General features: G+C 47.2%; 2 protein-coding genes across 2 annotated transcripts; both read right to left on the reverse strand.

Annotated features, from left to right (window-relative positions):
- Positions 1–721: 721 nt before the first annotated feature.
- Positions 722–1249, reverse strand: LOC123494802 (ethylene-responsive transcription factor 5-like). The gene has a single exon (XM_045231239.1). It carries the CDS (start codon positions 1247–1249, stop codon positions 722–724), a length of 528 nt encoding a protein of 175 aa, XP_045087174.1.
- Positions 1250–4795: 3546 nt separating this feature from the next.
- On the reverse strand, positions 4796–6776 carry LOC109785497 (F-box protein At5g49610-like). The gene has a single exon (XM_020344097.2). The coding sequence runs from the start codon at positions 5972–5974 to the stop codon at positions 4796–4798; it is 1179 nt and encodes a 392-aa protein (XP_020199686.1). The 5' UTR covers positions 5975–6776.
- Between the last annotated feature and the right edge of the window lie 10724 nt (positions 6777–17500).

Consider the following 17500-nt stretch of genomic DNA (forward strand, 5'->3'; position numbering starts at 1 on the left):
CACACGAACGTGAGACCACCCCGAGCGCTTGACATGTGGCAATCCCAACATCCAGCCCAACGTGAGTTGCAGATAAAAACAAAGCCCAACACACGCTCAATTAAAAAGCCCAACGCGCGCTCAATTAGCTGGTCCGTTTCCTTTACGCCGTCCTCTCAGCTTCTGATGATTCATCTTTCAAAAGAAACGAACAGACATCAGATCTGCTTTCATCCTGTTAGCGACGGGGCGGCAAGATGGCTGCGGCCCCAGACGACGGCATCGCAGCACACGGCCAAGGAACATACATGGCATCGTCTCCTCCAGAACCATGTCCACCCACGGCTCCTCCAGTGAGGTTAAGTTCAGTTCACCAATCTTGATTAATTCAGTTCGGTTCAGGCCGTCGGCTAGGCCGTCGGCATATCTGTGCACACACGGAGGTGCAGTCCCACGGATCGATGACGTGGCATAGCACACGAATCGATGACGTGGCAGAGGGGTATGGGCCAGGTCTATGCCGACGGCATAGGGCTGGCACGGGTATGCCGACGGCCGCCGTTACCACCCGTCGGCGTAGGCTCAACGTCGTCAAACGGTCAGCGCTGACGGCAAGGGCTATGCCGACGGCTGCTCCTATGCCGACGGGCCCCGTAGGCCTACCTCGAGCGGTCCCGACGGCCTCGTATATGCCGACGGCCCCGTCGGCATATATGGATTTATGCCGACGGCTTTTCTACGCCTACGGCCTGCCCTTGACCGTCGGCATAGCTGCATTTATGCCGACGGGTGCCGTCGGCAAACCAAGTTTTTCTAGTAGTGATGCCTTCCGCCGACGCCTGTCCAACCGATCCTCGCGGCGCCTTCGTGTGTCCTCCTCGTGGCGCCTTGCCCAGTAGTTTTGCTCGTAGGCGACGTCCTCCGGGTGGCGCCGGCGCCACTTCGCCATGACCCGCTCGTCCTCCTGGGCGATGAGGAGGCGGCGCTGCCGCTCAGCGCGCTCCGCACGGTCTTGTGTCGTGTTCAGACGAGGCGCTGGGGCGACGTCCAGCGCCTGCTGGAGCATGTACACGTCTTGGAAATTCATCTGGCCGTGCCGCCGGCCTAGGCGCCACGCCGCCGCGTCGTACGCGCGGGCGGCCTCGCACGCCGTCCCGTAGGTGCCGAGTCCGAGCCGGAGATCGCCAGAGCGTATCTCGGCGTAGTAGCCGCCGTTGGGGCGCAGGCGGACGCCGCGGTAGCCCGACACTCCTCGGCAGCGCGGCGGCATGATGGCGCGTCGATGGCGGGGCGCTGGAGCGGTGGAGGGGCGCGTGGCAGAAAGGAAGAGGAAGAGAAGTGTGGAAAAGGCGCGTGGCGCGCGCCGCATTTTATAGGCGCGCCGGAAGCGGTGCGCCAAAAATGGCGCGCGAGCTGGCGCCTTTTCGCGCGCGCGCAAACGGTTCCCGCGCGCGACTTTCCCGCCACCGCTGGAGCGCGGCAAAACATCCCGCGCGCGCTAAAAGCTGGGTTTACCGCACGCGCGCGTCTTTTGGGGCGCCTGTTGGAGATGCTCTCACGGCAAATGCAAATGCATCTGTACATTTATCGAAGAGTTGACAGCAGAATATGGAAACGTCACACCGCACATATGCCAAGAATGGACACCAACATATACATTGCAGATCTTGTTTACATCATATGCCACATCTTGTATTGGAATAAAATTCAGAAGAAAAATAATAAGGAGCAGCCTTTGTTCAGATTTTACAGCTCAAATCACACATATAAAAAATCTACATGAACTTGTTCTGCTTAGTACGTCGGTCGCGCCGCGAGGGTGGCTGAGGAGAACGGCGGCTGGCATCGTGGAGCACGCCGGCGAGCAGCTTCTACGGTGCCGCGACCTGGGTCGCCAACGAACGCGGGGAATGGAGTACGCCGAGTGTCAAGGAGCACACCAGCGGCAATGTGGCGAGCAGCCGGAGTGGACCTCACCGGCGGCGATGTGGTGAGCAGCCGGAGCAGAGTACAGCGGCGGCAGGAGTTGGCGGCATTGGAGAGGTTGGCCGTCGATCTGGGCTCCAGTTTGGATAAGGTGATGCCGCGTGCTTTGAGATTTGTACTGCCAGATGTCAAGCGCTCGGGGTGGTCTCACGTTTGCATGCGTACGACCCGGTCGTACCAGATTTTCTTCCCACTCAGACGAGGCCCAAAGTAAGCTGACGGATCAACACGATCCAATCCTTCCCGATTGTAATCAATGTGAACACCAGGAAACCACCCGATCAGCAGCAGATCAGAGGAGACCGATGGATGGCGGTGGCAAACGACGAGTGGACGAGCGTGATCTCCGGCGACACGGACGGAGCGGCTCAGGTGAGGAAAACACGCACCAGCGAACGGGCGGACGACGACCGAATCGGCGGTCGGCGACAGCGCAATCCGGCACCTGGGCAGGGATCCGACCAGGCAGCCACGCGGAAGAGACAGTAGTAGCAGCCCGGAGATTGAATCCAGCTGGAGGTGGCGGGATCTGGCGACCGGCGGCGAAGATCCAACGAGGAACGCCGAACGCGGATGATGGCGGAATCCGGTGGGGGCGGCGAAGATCAAATTGAAGAGGAGCAGCGGACAAAGTCAAATCGAAGACGAACAGCAGCGGGGTGGTTCGGCTGAATCGCGGGTGGCACGAGTGGACAGCTGGGTTGACCTGCAGTGGAGGCGCAGAAGAGCAGCGCCGGCACATGAGGAGATAGCACGGCCGTGAATTGTGATAGGATCGCACGAGTTGCGTGTGCGAAAAAAAACCTTAGCTCATGATACCATGTTAGAAGAAAAAGCAACTTGTATTATTAGGAGGCCAAAGCAAGCATATATACAAATACATGAGGACCCCAAAAGGCTACAAAAGGATGCCAAGAGACTAGAATGCAAAAGGCCAAAAGACATCACTAATATAACTAACAAATTATTCTCTAACAGAAAACATGTCAATTCTTCTCTCAATTATCAAAGGATGCCCGGCATTCTTGTATCTCGTCTTGGGTGTGTGTGGTGTGTGTTTGTATCGGTGACTTGGTTGTGGATGTTGGTTGCTTTATAATTTAAAGCGGGGGGACGTAAATTATCAAAGGAGCTTCTGATACGACAGGAGGAGTCAGCTGGCGCTCGAGTCTCGACCTGCTCTGGATGATGGACAACCAAACAAAAAGACGCTCCAGCAAATGACCAGTATGGCAGAGCTGCTCCCTGCTCAAAAGTTTGCGACGTTGCAATGTTTGGAGACATGGTAATACAAAGTTGCTTCATCCAAGATGGGCCACACAGTTTGCACAAGTGAGAGCTGCTTGCAGTTACTAGCTACCATCTTCCAGTTACTTACAGTCTTCAGCCCAGTTCTGAAGAACATTAATTTCAGACAGAGCCAAAACTTTTTCCCACCTTTTAGAAGATTTTTTTTGACGAATAAGTAGTATTTATATACATGAACAAATAGATTGCACAAGCTTTCGCTTGATGAGATTCTGTTTAAAAGTTATTAAAAAGAGAGAGTAGAGATTCACTTTCAGGCTTAAAAAAGGTGCAACATGCTGACGGTTGAACAGCTGCATCAATACAAAAGAGGAGTAGCAGAAACTCATGCATCTAAGCAAGTTTAATAATTGGGACGATTTTACCACTCATAGAATTCTTCCCAGGAATCACGGGTAAATGACACTGTACCTGAGGAATAAGCAGACTTCATACTACTAGTTAAGAATAACATGCAATAGATTAACTCCATATACACATCACATATGCAGCTAGACCGTCTAGAAGATACTGTGTGATACTAGCTGGGATTCAATCCTCTGCTCACTGTGGCAAATGTTAACACTGACAAGCAAATGGTCAGCTCTTTATTGATATAAAACTTCTTAGTTTAAAATAAAATATATAATCTGTTCTAGAGCAGCTCGGGGCTTTTCTTGGAACAAAATGGCATTCTTGGGTAACTCATCTCGAGTGTTTTCAGTTCATATTGTCTATTCTCATTCCATAGTCTAAAAATTAACAGTTCAACAATCAGGTATCATCACATCACAAACACATACAGAAAGGACACTGGTTGAGCAGACTCAAACAGGTTAGCAACTCAACCAAATCAATCAACACAGCAGGCATCAATTAACCACACCAAGAGGGCTTATTTTTGGTGGTCATTCAGCCGTGTTGACTGACAAATATCGTGCATGACCTCGAAGCTGCATCTCTACAAAATTATTGTTACCACTGTCACTAAAAACTCTTGTAGATACTCCAACTTTATATTATTTATATTGATACAATTTCTCTGTCGTTAACAAATCCAAAGCTCTACTGAATACATTAGCTACAGAAATTATAAATAAAAAGAACTTGCTCAAAGGCAGTAGTGTTTTATAAAAATACTGAATGAATAAGGTCGACTAAACATCACAACAGTAACCAGTGTGATTGAACCTTTTACTACAGTACCAGTAACAGGATTTAAGATAACCATAATAACTGATTCTTATGGAAAGGAAGACCGGTTACAGTACAATTTAGCCACATGGCACTAATACATGTCCAGAACAACAACCAGTGCTAGGTAAACAAGAACAAGGGTAACAATGTTCTTTGGGAATTCCAATATGCTTAATTTATAGGTTTACTAGGCATTGCTCTGAACTGAAAATCAACCAAGCAGGAGAGTAAGCACCAGAAAATTGAGCGGCATGATTCAAGCAGATCCAGAGGTACACAAACAGGTACTTCAGCCAACAGAAGAGCCAATTCTTTGAGGAAGCACAAGCGAGGTTTGAAGGTAACACTACCGACAATCTTCATCTGCTAATGACTCCGAGAATAGAGGAACATAAGGTAGAAACCATCGTGTGTTCTTCTCAAGATTAAGGATACAACCAACTTTCTGATGTCGCATATCGTACGCTGCCAAGGTATCACCACCAAATGAAACCAAGAAAATGGTGTCGCAATCTGGATGAATCTCAGCCACCATGTACATCTTTTCAGTCATGCTCATAAGCTTATTGATGTTGGCAGTATGATTCAGGACTAATTCTTTACTATCACGATCCTTGAGGCACCAGAGCGCTATCTCAGAAACCTGGATTGCATCGTAATCACCGACAGAAGCTACAACATAGTGTAAGCACCCTTGAGACAATCCAATCGTACCAAATCTTCGACCATACGGCGTGCGGATAGTCTTCCACACTTTCCCGTCCATGTCCACCCCCACCAGCACATACTCTCCGTTCATCTCCTCCAGATTGCCCATGAGGTACATCATACCTCCAGCAAAGACACATTTACTCCTAGAGAACAGGGTAACTTTCTCAACCATCCCACTGCTGTCCCTATGACTCCATGCTCCTGTTCGCGACGAGTAGATGTTCACTCCTGTGATGTAAGACCCCGTATAGGTCTCTTCAAAATGAAGAACGTGGAAATGGAACGATACTGCCGGATCAAAAGCCAGGCTTGCGGTGTGGGTATATCTTCTCGGCGGCGCCTGCGGTTGTGGGGGCAGCTCCACCCACCTCCCTGTGGTGGGATTGCACACCACAAAACCGAAATCATCCTCTTTCCAAGGGGTCGCCTTGTTCTTCTTGTGGCGACGGCAGAGAAGAAGACCATTGCAGGCGTCCACGAGGGTGATGCCCTTATCGTCCTTGTCATTGCGCAGGTAAGGGAGGGAAAGGTCGAATGGGGCTGCACCGTCCCCGGAGACGCTGGCGAAGTGGTGGTCCCTGCGGCCGGGGAACGTGTACAGGAAGCCGGCGAGAGTCTGGGACAGCTCGTTGCGGTTTGCGGGGTCGGTGATGAGGTCGCGCCAGGACACGGAGACGCACTTGAAGCGGTGAAGGGATCTGGCAGGGAGACGGGAGAAGATCTCCAGGATGAGGTCGTCGGTGAGCAGGCCGGCCGCCTCTGACGTCAGCCCTGGATGGCTTTCCAGCCTCGACTTGGTGTTCCTCTCGAACATGGATCAGAAGCGGGAGACAGGATCTGCAAATTAAATAGAGAGAGGAAACCATCGATCTGTGTGGGAAAAATTGAACAAAGAGTAACGGGTGGTGATCTTACGGTGGTATTTTGGATTAGGGCACTGACGGCGGCCAGCGGGGCTTGGCTTCTGGGAGGACGATCGGTGGGGAACAACAAGACGGGAACGAACGAGGGCTGGAGTCTCTCCAACGGATCCCTTTCCTGGTACGTACCCGGATATCTAGCTGACGTTAAATATACGGGGAACCTCCCGGTCAGATCGAACCTCTTGACTTGTTGCTGGAATAGGACCTGACCTATGTTCAAAAAAGAAAAAGAAAAAAAATAATTGGGCCAAAAAGCCCTGATTGGAGCACATACGTAGCAGGCTTTATTGTATTTTTTGCAAAACATATGGAGGATGTTTTTCTGCCATGCTGAATAATAATACGATTCATCTAAAAAAATATGATTAGTTTCAGAAAGTAGAAAACGTGAGGTGTACAAAAAGCACACAAGATTGAGATGATATATAACAAGAAAAATGTCACCTGGCTACATGAACAATTTCGTTATGGCGAAAAACAATGTGAAATCCTGATTTTTCTCTCTAAAATGCATGGCAAATCGTTGAAAACGGGCTTAATATTGGTACAGCATGGCAGTGATTTTGGTGGTCAACATTTTGGATAGAAAAAAATGTGATATTATTATTTTCTACCATCCTTGAAGATAAAAATTTACCAAGATAATCAAAATGGGACGATGGCAACTTCAACAGAAAAAAAAAACATGGCGAAATAAATGATTGCCATGGTAAACTAATTTTCCATGTTTGTTGAACAAAAAAAAGCATATACTTGCAAAAGTGAGCATTAAATGTTTTTAAAATCTTAACAATTATGAACATTTACGCAATTTTCGTGTTTAATGGAATAAAATGTTATCAATTTGCCATGTGACCTTTTGCAATTTTCCCATGGTCAATAAAATTTTTCTTTTGCCATGGTCATTGCAAAAAATAAAATTCCATGTAAAAAAGTTTGTTCAACACATAGGCAACTTATAAATGTCAACTAAAAAAGAACTTATAAAAGTGAACATGGCAAGAACATGAAAACAAAATGAATTGCCATGAATAGTTTATAGCTAATAGGAAACCTACTTGTAAATGAAGTTTCCATGTGTGTTAAACAAAAAAAATCATATAGTTGCCATGATCAATGCCAAAAAAATGCCATGTAAAGATTGTTGAGAACATAGTACAAGATCTTATAAAAGTGAACATGGCAAGAACATGATTTTTTTTTTGCCATGAATAGTTTATAGCTAATTGGAAATCTACTTGTAAACTAATTTGCCATGTGTGTTGAACAAAAAAAAAATCAAGGGCTTGCTTGCGCAGAGGCCCCAGCAGACGTTTTATTGTCGCTTGTGTGCTACTCATTGTATGGACTGGTTGTTTTTTATGTTTATAAAGTGGGGCAAAAAAATCCGTCCCATTCAACTGGGTTAACGATGAAACTGCATGTCTTCCAAGCAACCTACAACAGACGTCATGATCTCCACAACACTTTGGTTATCTCTGTCAATGTCCATAACTCTGGTCAGATAACTATGGTGTACATCACTAGGTATTTCTGCCTTGTTCAACTATTTTGCCAGTCGCCTAAGTTTTTTTTTTTTTTGAGGGAAAGCAATCATGACGGTTTATATTTCATGTGAAAATAAGGATACATCGTTTGATAGGACGTCCACTAGAAAACCCGGAGGCTCCGACTTCCAAACAATAGTTCGAGAGGTCTCCGAATTCCTAGCCAACACATCGGCCGCCATATTGGCTTCTCTAGGACAGTGATTAAAAACAATAAAACTAAAATTACGAGCTAAGAAAGTACATTCTTCATAGATAGCCGCCGCAGGTCCCAGGAAGTTCCTGCCGTTCTGCATAACATCAATCACCTCCATGCAGTCCGCTTCGACATAAAGTTGTTGCAACCCATATCATTAGCAAGTAACAACCCATTTCTCAGAGCCCTTGCTTCTGCCGTCGCCGCATCCACCACAAAGGGAATGTCCCCGCTCGAAGCAGCTAAAAAATTTCCCATGTCATCTCGCAGGATAGCTCCTGTACTCCCAGAGCCACTGTCCATCTCAAATCCCGCATCGACGTTCAATTTTATAATTCCCTCAGGTGGCCTCTCCCAGCTGTGCCTCCTGATCTTTGTGTTCATATTTCTAGCTCTCGTGAATTTTTTAGCTAGAGCCGCAATAGCCTGCGCCGATCTGGACGGGTCCTGTAGAAACTCCTCGTGGGTGTAGCGGCGACGCTCCCACCACACGTACCATACAGTGGTTGCCACCAGTGCATTGCGTTGGACTCCCGCCACCGTTGCCTGTAGGCTGCTCTTGGACAGAAACATGTCAGCTAGTACTGATCCTCCCTCACGTTGTGTAGTACATACCTCAGGAACCAATAATTGTCCTAGACCCAGGATGCGCCACACATCTTGTACTCGTGGGCATAAGAATAGGGCATGTTTAATACTCTCACAATCGATACTGCACATAGGACATTGTCAACTCGTGATCATATGTGTATTTGCTAGAACCCCAGACAAGGGATGGCTCCAAGTAAGGCTCTCCACACATGAATCTTTATCTTGGCTGGTACACTTAATTTCCAAATGGTACTCCAAATAGGACTAGTACTTGAGGATTGAACTGAGTTTGTCATTCTCAACTTTGGTCCATGTTGGTGTTCCCACTCTTCATGATAAGCTGACCGTACAGAAAAAATACCGTTCTTATTGCAGTGCCAAGAGACAAAATCATTCATCATGCCTATAGCCAGAGGTATATTCAGAATACGATGTACATCGACTGGCCAAAATAATTCATTAAGCAACTGCTCATCCCAAGCTCTATTCTCTTCATCTATCAACTCAGAGACACGTGTGATAACAATATTACCCCTCGGTGTCATTACTCCCCGTGTAGGGCTGGTTGGGATCCATGGATCCTCTCATATGTTTATTTGAGAGCCATCCCCTACTCTCCATATATGCTCTCTCTTGAAAGTTTGTATCCCACTCCATAGGCTCTGCCATGTATAAGAACTACCCTTCTTAAGACTACAATTTAGAAGGTCGCTCTCAGGAAAATATTTAGCCTTCAACACTCTCGCACAAAGTGATTCTGATTCAGACAACAACCTCCAACACTGCTTAGCCAAAAGTGCCATATTAAAACAGTGCAAGTCTCTGAATCCCATGCCTCCTCTCTCTTTTGGAACACACATCTTCCACCATGAAAACCAATGCATATGTTTTTTTATATCATCATCGCCCCACCAATACTTAGACATGGCCGTTGTAATGCTATTGCACACCTGTTTGGGCAATTTAAAAACTGACATAGCATACGACGGGATAGCCTATATCACTGCCTTCAGCAAGACCTCCCTACCTCCCACAGATAACATTTTTTCTTTCCATCCCCTTATTCTGCTGAGAACTCTGTCAATAAGATGTTGAAAACAATCTAACCTGTCAATTCCCACAATTGGGGGTAGTCCCAAATATTTGTCCGTGATCGCCTCCGCCATAATATTTAGAGTTGTGCACACCTCCACTCGAGTTTCAACAGGGGTACAGGGGCTAAAGAAAATACTTGATTTAGCTTCACTCACCAGTTGTCCCGAGGCAGCACAGTAATTATCGAGTGCTCTCCGGAGACTATTAGCATTTGCTGCATCGGCCCTCATAAGGATAAGAGAGTCGTCGACAAACAGTAGATGTGAAACCGGTGGGGCGTCCCGGCAAACCTGAACTCCAAGCAAATTACCCGCCTCCTCTTCATGCGTAATCAAGCTAGAAAGGCCTTCAGCACAAAGCAAGAATAAGTATGGCGAGAGCGGATCCCCCTGTCTAAGACCCCTGGACGGAAGAAAATAGTCAGATAAATCATTATTAACTCGGACTTGGTACCTTACAGATTTTACACACTCCATAATCAATGCCACCCAGCTGGGCCTAAACCCCAGTCTTAGTAAAACCTTCTCCAGAAAACACCACCCGACCCGGTCGTAAGCCCTGTGCATATCAAGTTTCACCGCACAAGTACCATATTTACCAACCGTTTTCCTCTTAATTGCATGATATGATTCAAAAGCCACAAGAAAATTATGCATGATGAGCCGCCCCGGAACAAAGGCGCTTTGGTTTGGTGAAATAATATCTGTCAAGAGAAATTTAAGCCGGCTCGCTAGAAGTTTAGAAATCACCTTGTATACCACGTTACATAGGCTGATAGGACGGAATTGTGTAATCACATTCGGATTTTCAACCTTCGGGATTAGAACAATGGTGGTGTTATTCCACCCCTCAGGGATCTTCCTTGTGTTAATGGCCAGCAACACCTCATCAATCAAGTCCTCACCAATTATATGCCAGAACCGTTTATAAAAAACAGCATGTAACCCGTCCGGGCCAGGCGCTTTTAAGTCGCCGATATTGTACATCGCTTTCTTCACTTCCTCGCGTGAATAGGCCCTGTTTAGTTCAGCATTCATCACCTCAGTAACACGTGGTTTGATTTTCTCTATGGCATGAGCATTCGGTTCCAGAACACCAGATGTAAAGAGCCCTGAAAAGTAAGCTGCAGCGTTAGCTTTGATGAGCGTCTCTTCTTCTATCCATTCACTATTCTCCTTCTGAATCCGCTTGATAAAATTCTTTTTTCGTCGTCCATTAGCAGCTCAGTGAAAGAAATCTGTATTTTGGTCTCCCCGGGTTAGCCAATCAGCCTGGCCACGTTGGAGCCAATAGATGTCTTCCTGTTGAAGTAACTTCTCAATTTGCAGGTGCAGTTCGTGCTGCCTAACAGCAGCAGCATCACTCAGCGGACCCGACAACAATACGTTTAGCTGTTTCTGCAGCTCTCTGAGCCTATGCCGTGGGCCCTTTAATACTTCTCTATCCCAACGATGTAGTGCGCCATGAACTTCTGCTGTATTTTCTGCAAATGATGCTATCCCGGATGCCTTGCGTCTGTCCCAGGCCACTTGAACAATCGTCACGACGTCCTCCTCAGCCAGCTAGTGTGCCTCGAATTTGCGAGGGCCGCAAGGTCCTCTAGTCTGTACTCCGAGCTGGTATTCTGTATCAATAAGAACCGGCCGGTGATCGGATTTATCGAAATCCTCATTCGACACAACGTAACCAGGGAACATATCCGCCCATCGAATGTTACTGGTTGCACGATCTAGACGCTCTCGTATGTTTCCTCGTCGCCATCAGAATATGTCGCCAATGTAACCAAGGTCGTCCAGACCACAGTCAGAGAGGGCATCGCTGAAAGCTTGCATGGAGCGTTGGGGCCGTGCAGCACCCCCTTCTTTTTCATGGGTATGTAAAATTTCATTGAAATCTCCAGCTAGTAACCACGGCATGTCTGACATAGCATGTAATTCCCTTATGTAATCCCACGTCAAATGTTTCCGTTCTCCACTTGGCTCACCATAAAGCCCCGTGAACCGCCACAAGCACTCCGGTCTCCTTAATCACCAGTTGCATGGATTTCGGGTCAGACACAGCTGCATCATAATTAAGCCTCTTTCTGCTATTTGCCTTGTTCAGAATCTCATCTCTCAGATTTTCCACGGGGCTATTGGCGTCATCCTGCAGATTATCATTAGTGCTTTTGCCACGTTGTACACCCTCACCTGGGTCTCCCCTCTGAACTGGAATACCTCCCTGTCCTTGTTGTTGAGCACCAGGTCTAGGGGCTAGCATCCACTCGCCCCAATCCATACTCTCAGGCGTGTGTTTGCCGTTGCCATGTTCCAGATGTGTATGACCCATGTACCCACATACATAGCAAAAAACAGGAATTTTCTCATAAAGGATTGAGAAATAGACCTTCTTCTGATTTTTAGTTATGGATATGAAACGCATCAAAGGCTCATTAACATCTAATTTTACTCGAACACGCACAATCCTTCCGTTTCCCCATCTAGGGTTAAGCATCACGTTCTCCACCTTCCCTACTTTCTTGGTCAGGGACTTAATGATGTGATCCTTCCGGTACAATGGGGGGAGATCAACAATCTGAATCCACACTGACAGTTTGTCCAGAACCACATCATCCTGTTTTGTGAATCCATCATACCTCTCAATCAGCACACCTTGATCCCGGAATAACCATGGACCACCTTCCGTGACCTTTCTCCAGTCACCCAAGCAATTGACAGTGATCACGAACAAGTTGCTTCCAAGGGCGCTGAAGGTCGCTCCTTGTGCTAGGCTCCAAGCCATCCGCATGGAGTCATAGAACGCACCGCGACTAAAGGGTCTAGTTGTGTGAACCCTAGCGATCACCATGAACTCCGCCTCATCAACCTCGTCTGGGAAGCATGATATTTACCAACCGTTTTCCTCTTAATTGCATGATATGATTCAAAAGCCACAAGAAAATTATGCATGATGAGCCGCCCCGGAACAAAGGCGCTTTGGTTTGGTGAAATAATATCTGTCAAGAGAAATTTAAGCCGGCTCGCTAGAAGTTTAGAAATCACCTTGTATACCACGTTACATAGGCTGATAGGACGGAATTGTGTAATCACATTCGGATTTTCAACCTTCGGGATTAGAACAATGGTGGTGTTATTCCACCCCTCAGGGATCTTCCTTGTGTTAATGGCCAGCAACACCTCATCAATCAAGTCCTCACCAATTATATGCCAGAACCGTTTATAAAAAACAGCATGTAACCCGTCCGGGCCAGGCGCTTTTAAGTCGCCGATATTGTACATCGCTTTCTTCACTTCCTCGCGTGAATAGGCCCTGTTTAGTTCAGCATTCATCACCTCAGTAACACGTGGTTTGATTTTCTCTATGGCATGAGCATTCGGTTCCAGAACACCAGATGTAAAGAGCCCTGAAAAGTAAGCTGCAGCGTTAGCTTTGATGAGCGTCTCTTCTTCTATCCATTCACTATTCTCCTTCTGAATCCGCTTGATAAAATTCTTTTTTCGTCGTCCATTAGCAGCTCAGTGAAAGAAATCTGTATTTTGGTCTCCCCGGGTTAGCCAATCAGCCTGGCCACGTTGGAGCCAATAGATGTCTTCCTGTTGAAGTAACTTCTCAATTTGCAGGTGCAGTTCGTGCTGCCTAACAGCAGCAGCATCACTCAGCGGACCCGACAACAATACGTTTAGCTGTTTCTGCAGCTCTCTGAGCCTATGCCGTGGGCCCTTTAATACTTCTCTATCCCAACGATGTAGTGCGCCATGAACTTCTGCTGTATTTTCTGCAAATGATGCTATCCCGGATGCCTTGCGTCTGTCCCAGGCCACTTGAACAATCGTCACGACGTCCTCCTCAGCCAGCTAGTGTGCCTCGAATTTGCGAGGGCCGCAAGGTCCTCTAGTCTGTACTCCGAGCTGGTATTCTGTATCAATAAGAACCGGCCGGTGATCGGATTTATCGAAATCCTCATTCGACACAACGTAACCAGGGAACATATCCGCCCATCGAATGTTACTGGTTGCACGATCTAGACGCTCTCGTATGTTTCCTCGTCGCCATCAGAATATGTCGCCAATGTAACCAAGGTCGTCCAGACCACAGTCAGAGAGGGCATCGCTGAAAGCTTGCATGGAGCGTTGGGGCCGTGCAGCACCCCCTTCTTTTTCATGGGTATGTAAAATTTCATTGAAATCTCCAGCTAGTAACCACGGCATGTCTGACATAGCATGTAATTCCCTTATGTAATCCCACGTCAAATGTTTCCGTTCTCCACTTGGCTCACCATAAAGCCCCGTGAACCGCCACAAGCACTCCGGTCTCCTTAATCACCAGTTGCATGGATTTCGGGTCAGACACAGCTGCATCATAATTAAGCCTCTTTCTGCTATTTGCCTTGTTCAGAATCTCATCTCTCAGATTTTCCACGGGGCTATTGGCGTCATCCTGCAGATTATCATTAGTGCTTTTGCCACGTTGTACACCCTCACCTGGGTCTCCCCTCTGAACTGGAATACCTCCCTGTCCTTGTTGTTGAGCACCAGGTCTAGGGGCTAGCATCCACTCGCCCCAATCCATACTCTCAGGCGTGTGTTTGCCGTTGCCATGTTCCAGATGTGTATGACCCATGTACCCACATACATAGCAAAAAACAGGAATTTTCTCATAAAGGATTGAGAAATAGACCTTCTTCTGATTTTTAGTTATGGATATGAAACGCATCAAAGGCTCATTAACATCTAATTTTACTCGAACACGCACAATCCTTCCGTTTCCCCATCTAGGGTTAAGCATCACGTTCTCCACCTTCCCTACTTTCTTGGTCAGGGACTTAATGATGTGATCCTTCCGGTACAATGGGGGGAGATCAACAATCTGAATCCACACTGACAGTTTGTCCAGAACCACATCATCCTGTTTTGTGAATCCATCATACCTCTCAATCAGCACACCTTGATCCCGGAATAACCATGGACCACCTTCCGTGACCTTTCTCCAGTCACCCAAGCAATTGACAGTGATCACGAACAAGTTGCTTCCAAGGGCGCTGAAGGTCGCTCCTTGTGCTAGGCTCCAAGCCATCCGCATGGAGTCATAGAACGCACCGCGACTAAAGGGTCTAGTTGTGTGAACCCTAGCGATCACCATGAACTCCGCCTCATCAACCTCGTCTGGGAAGCATGATATTTACCAACCGTTTTCCTCTTAATTGCATGATATGATTCAAAAGCCACAAGAAAATTATGCATGATGAGCCGCCCCGGAACAAAGGCGCTTTGGTTTGGTGAAATAATATCTGTCAAGAGAAATTTAAGCCGGCTCGCTAGAAGTTTAGAAATCACCTTGTATACCACGTTACATAGGCTGATAGGACGGAATTGTGTAATCACATTCGGATTTTCAACCTTCGGGATTAGAACAATGGTGGTGTTATTCCACCCCTCAGGGATCTTCCTTGTGTTAATGGCCAGCAACACCTCATCAATCAAGTCCTCACCAATTATATGCCAGAACCGTTTATAAAAAACAGCATGTAACCCGTCCGGGCCAGGCGCTTTTAAGTCGCCGATATTGTACATCGCTTTCTTCACTTCCTCGCGTGAATAGGCCCTGTTTAGTTCAGCATTCATCACCTCAGTAACACGTGGTTTGATTTTCTCTATGGCATGAGCATTCGGTTCCAGAACACCAGATGTAAAGAGCCCTGAAAAGTAAGCTGCAGCGTTAGCTTTGATGAGCGTCTCTTCTTCTATCCATTCACTATTCTCCTTCTGAATCCGCTTGATAAAATTCTTTTTTCGTCGTCCATTAGCAGCTCAGTGAAAGAAATCTGTATTTTGGTCTCCCCGGGTTAGCCAATCAGCCTGGCCACGTTGGAGCCAATAGATGTCTTCCTGTTGAAGTAACTTCTCAATTTGCAGGTGCAGTTCGTGCTGCCTAACAGCAGCAGCATCACTCAGCGGACCCGACAACAATACGTTTAGCTGTTTCTGCAGCTCTCTGAGCCTATGCCGTGGGCCCTTTAATACTTCTCTATCCCAACGATGTAGTGCGCCATGAACTTCTGCTGTATTTTCTGCAAATGATGCTATCCCGGATGCCTTGCGTCTGTCCCAGGCCACTTGAACAATCGTCACGACGTCCTCCTCAGCCAGCTAGTGTGCCTCGAATTTGCGAGGGCCGCAAGGTCCTCTAGTCTGTACTCCGAGCTGGTATTCTGTATCAATAAGAACCGGCCGGTGATCGGATTTATCGAAATCCTCATTCGACACAACGTAACCAGGGAACATATCCGCCCATCGAATGTTACTGGTTGCACGATCTAGACGCTCTCGTATGTTTCCTCGTCGCCATCAGAATATGTCGCCAATGTAACCAAGGTCGTCCAGACCACAGTCAGAGAGGGCATCGCTGAAAGCTTGCATGGAGCGTTGGGGCCGTGCAGCACCCCCTTCTTTTTCATGGGTATGTAAAATTTCATTGAAATCTCCAGCTAGTAACCACGGCATGTCTGACATAGCATGTAATTCCCTTATGTAATCCCACGTCAAATGTTTCCGTTCTCCACTTGGCTCACCATAAAGCCCCGTGAACCGCCACAAGCACTCCGGTCTCCTTAATCACCAGTTGCATGGATTTCGGGTCAGACACAGCTGCATCATAATTAAGCCTCTTTCTGCTATTTGCCTTGTTCAGAATCTCATCTCTCAGATTTTCCACGGGGCTATTGGCGTCATCCTGCAGATTATCATTAGTGCTTTTGCCACGTTGTACACCCTCACCTGGGTCTCCCCTCTGAACTGGAATACCTCCCTGTCCTTGTTGTTGAGCACCAGGTCTAGGGGCTAGCATCCACTCGCCCCAATCCATACTCTCAGGCGTGTGTTTGCCGTTGCCATGTTCCAGATGTGTATGACCCATGTACCCACATACATAGCAAAAAACAGGAATTTTCTCATAAAGGATTGAGAAATAGACCTTCTTCTGATTTTTAGTTATGGATATGAAACGCATCAAAGGCTCATTAACATCTAATTTTACTCGAACACGCACAATCCTTCCGTTTCCCCATCTAGGGTTAAGCATCACGTTCTCCACCTTCCCTACTTTCTTGGTCAGGGACTTAATGATGTGATCCTTCCGGTACAATGGGGGGAGATCAACAATCTGAATCCACACTGACAGTTTGTCCAGAACCACATCATCCTGTTTTGTGAATCCATCATACCTCTCAATCAGCACACCTTGATCCCGGAATAACCATGGACCACCTTCCGTGACCTTTCTCCAGTCACCCAAGCAATTGACAGTGATCACGAACAAGTTGCTTCCAAGGGCGCTGAAGGTCGCTCCTTGTGCTAGGCTCCAAGCCATCCGCATGGAGTCATAGAACGCACCGCGACTAAAGGGTCTAGTTGTGTGAACCCTAGCGATCACCATGAACTCCGCCTCATCAACCTCGTCTGGGAAGCATGATATTTACCAACCGTTTTCCTCTTAATTGCATGATATGATTCAAAAGCCACAAGAAAATTATGCATGATGAGCCGCCCCGGAACAAAGGCGCTTTGGTTTGGTGAAATAATATCTGTCAAGAGAAATTTAAGCCGGCTCGCTAGAAGTTTAGAAATCACCTTGTATACCACGTTACATAGGCTGATAGGACGGAATTGTGTAATCACATTCGGATTTTCAACCTTCGGGATTAGAACAATGGTGGTGTTATTCCACCCCTCAGGGATCTTCCTTGTGTTAATGGCCAGCAACACCTCATCAATCAAGTCCTCACCAATTATATGCCAGAACCGTTTATAAAAAACAGCATGTAACCCGTCCGGGCCAGGCGCTTTTAAGTCGCCGATATTGTACATCGCTTTCTTCACTTCCTCGCGTGAATAGGCCCTGTTTAGTTCAGCATTCATCACCTCAGTAACACGTGGTTTGATTTTCTCTATGGCATGAGCATTCGGTTCCAGAACACCAGATGTAAAGAGCCC

This window comes from Aegilops tauschii, chromosome 7, assembly GCF_002575655.3.
Source record: "Aegilops tauschii subsp. strangulata cultivar AL8/78 chromosome 7, Aet v6.0, whole genome shotgun sequence".
Classification (NCBI taxonomy): domain Eukaryota; kingdom Viridiplantae; phylum Streptophyta; class Magnoliopsida; order Poales; family Poaceae; genus Aegilops; species Aegilops tauschii.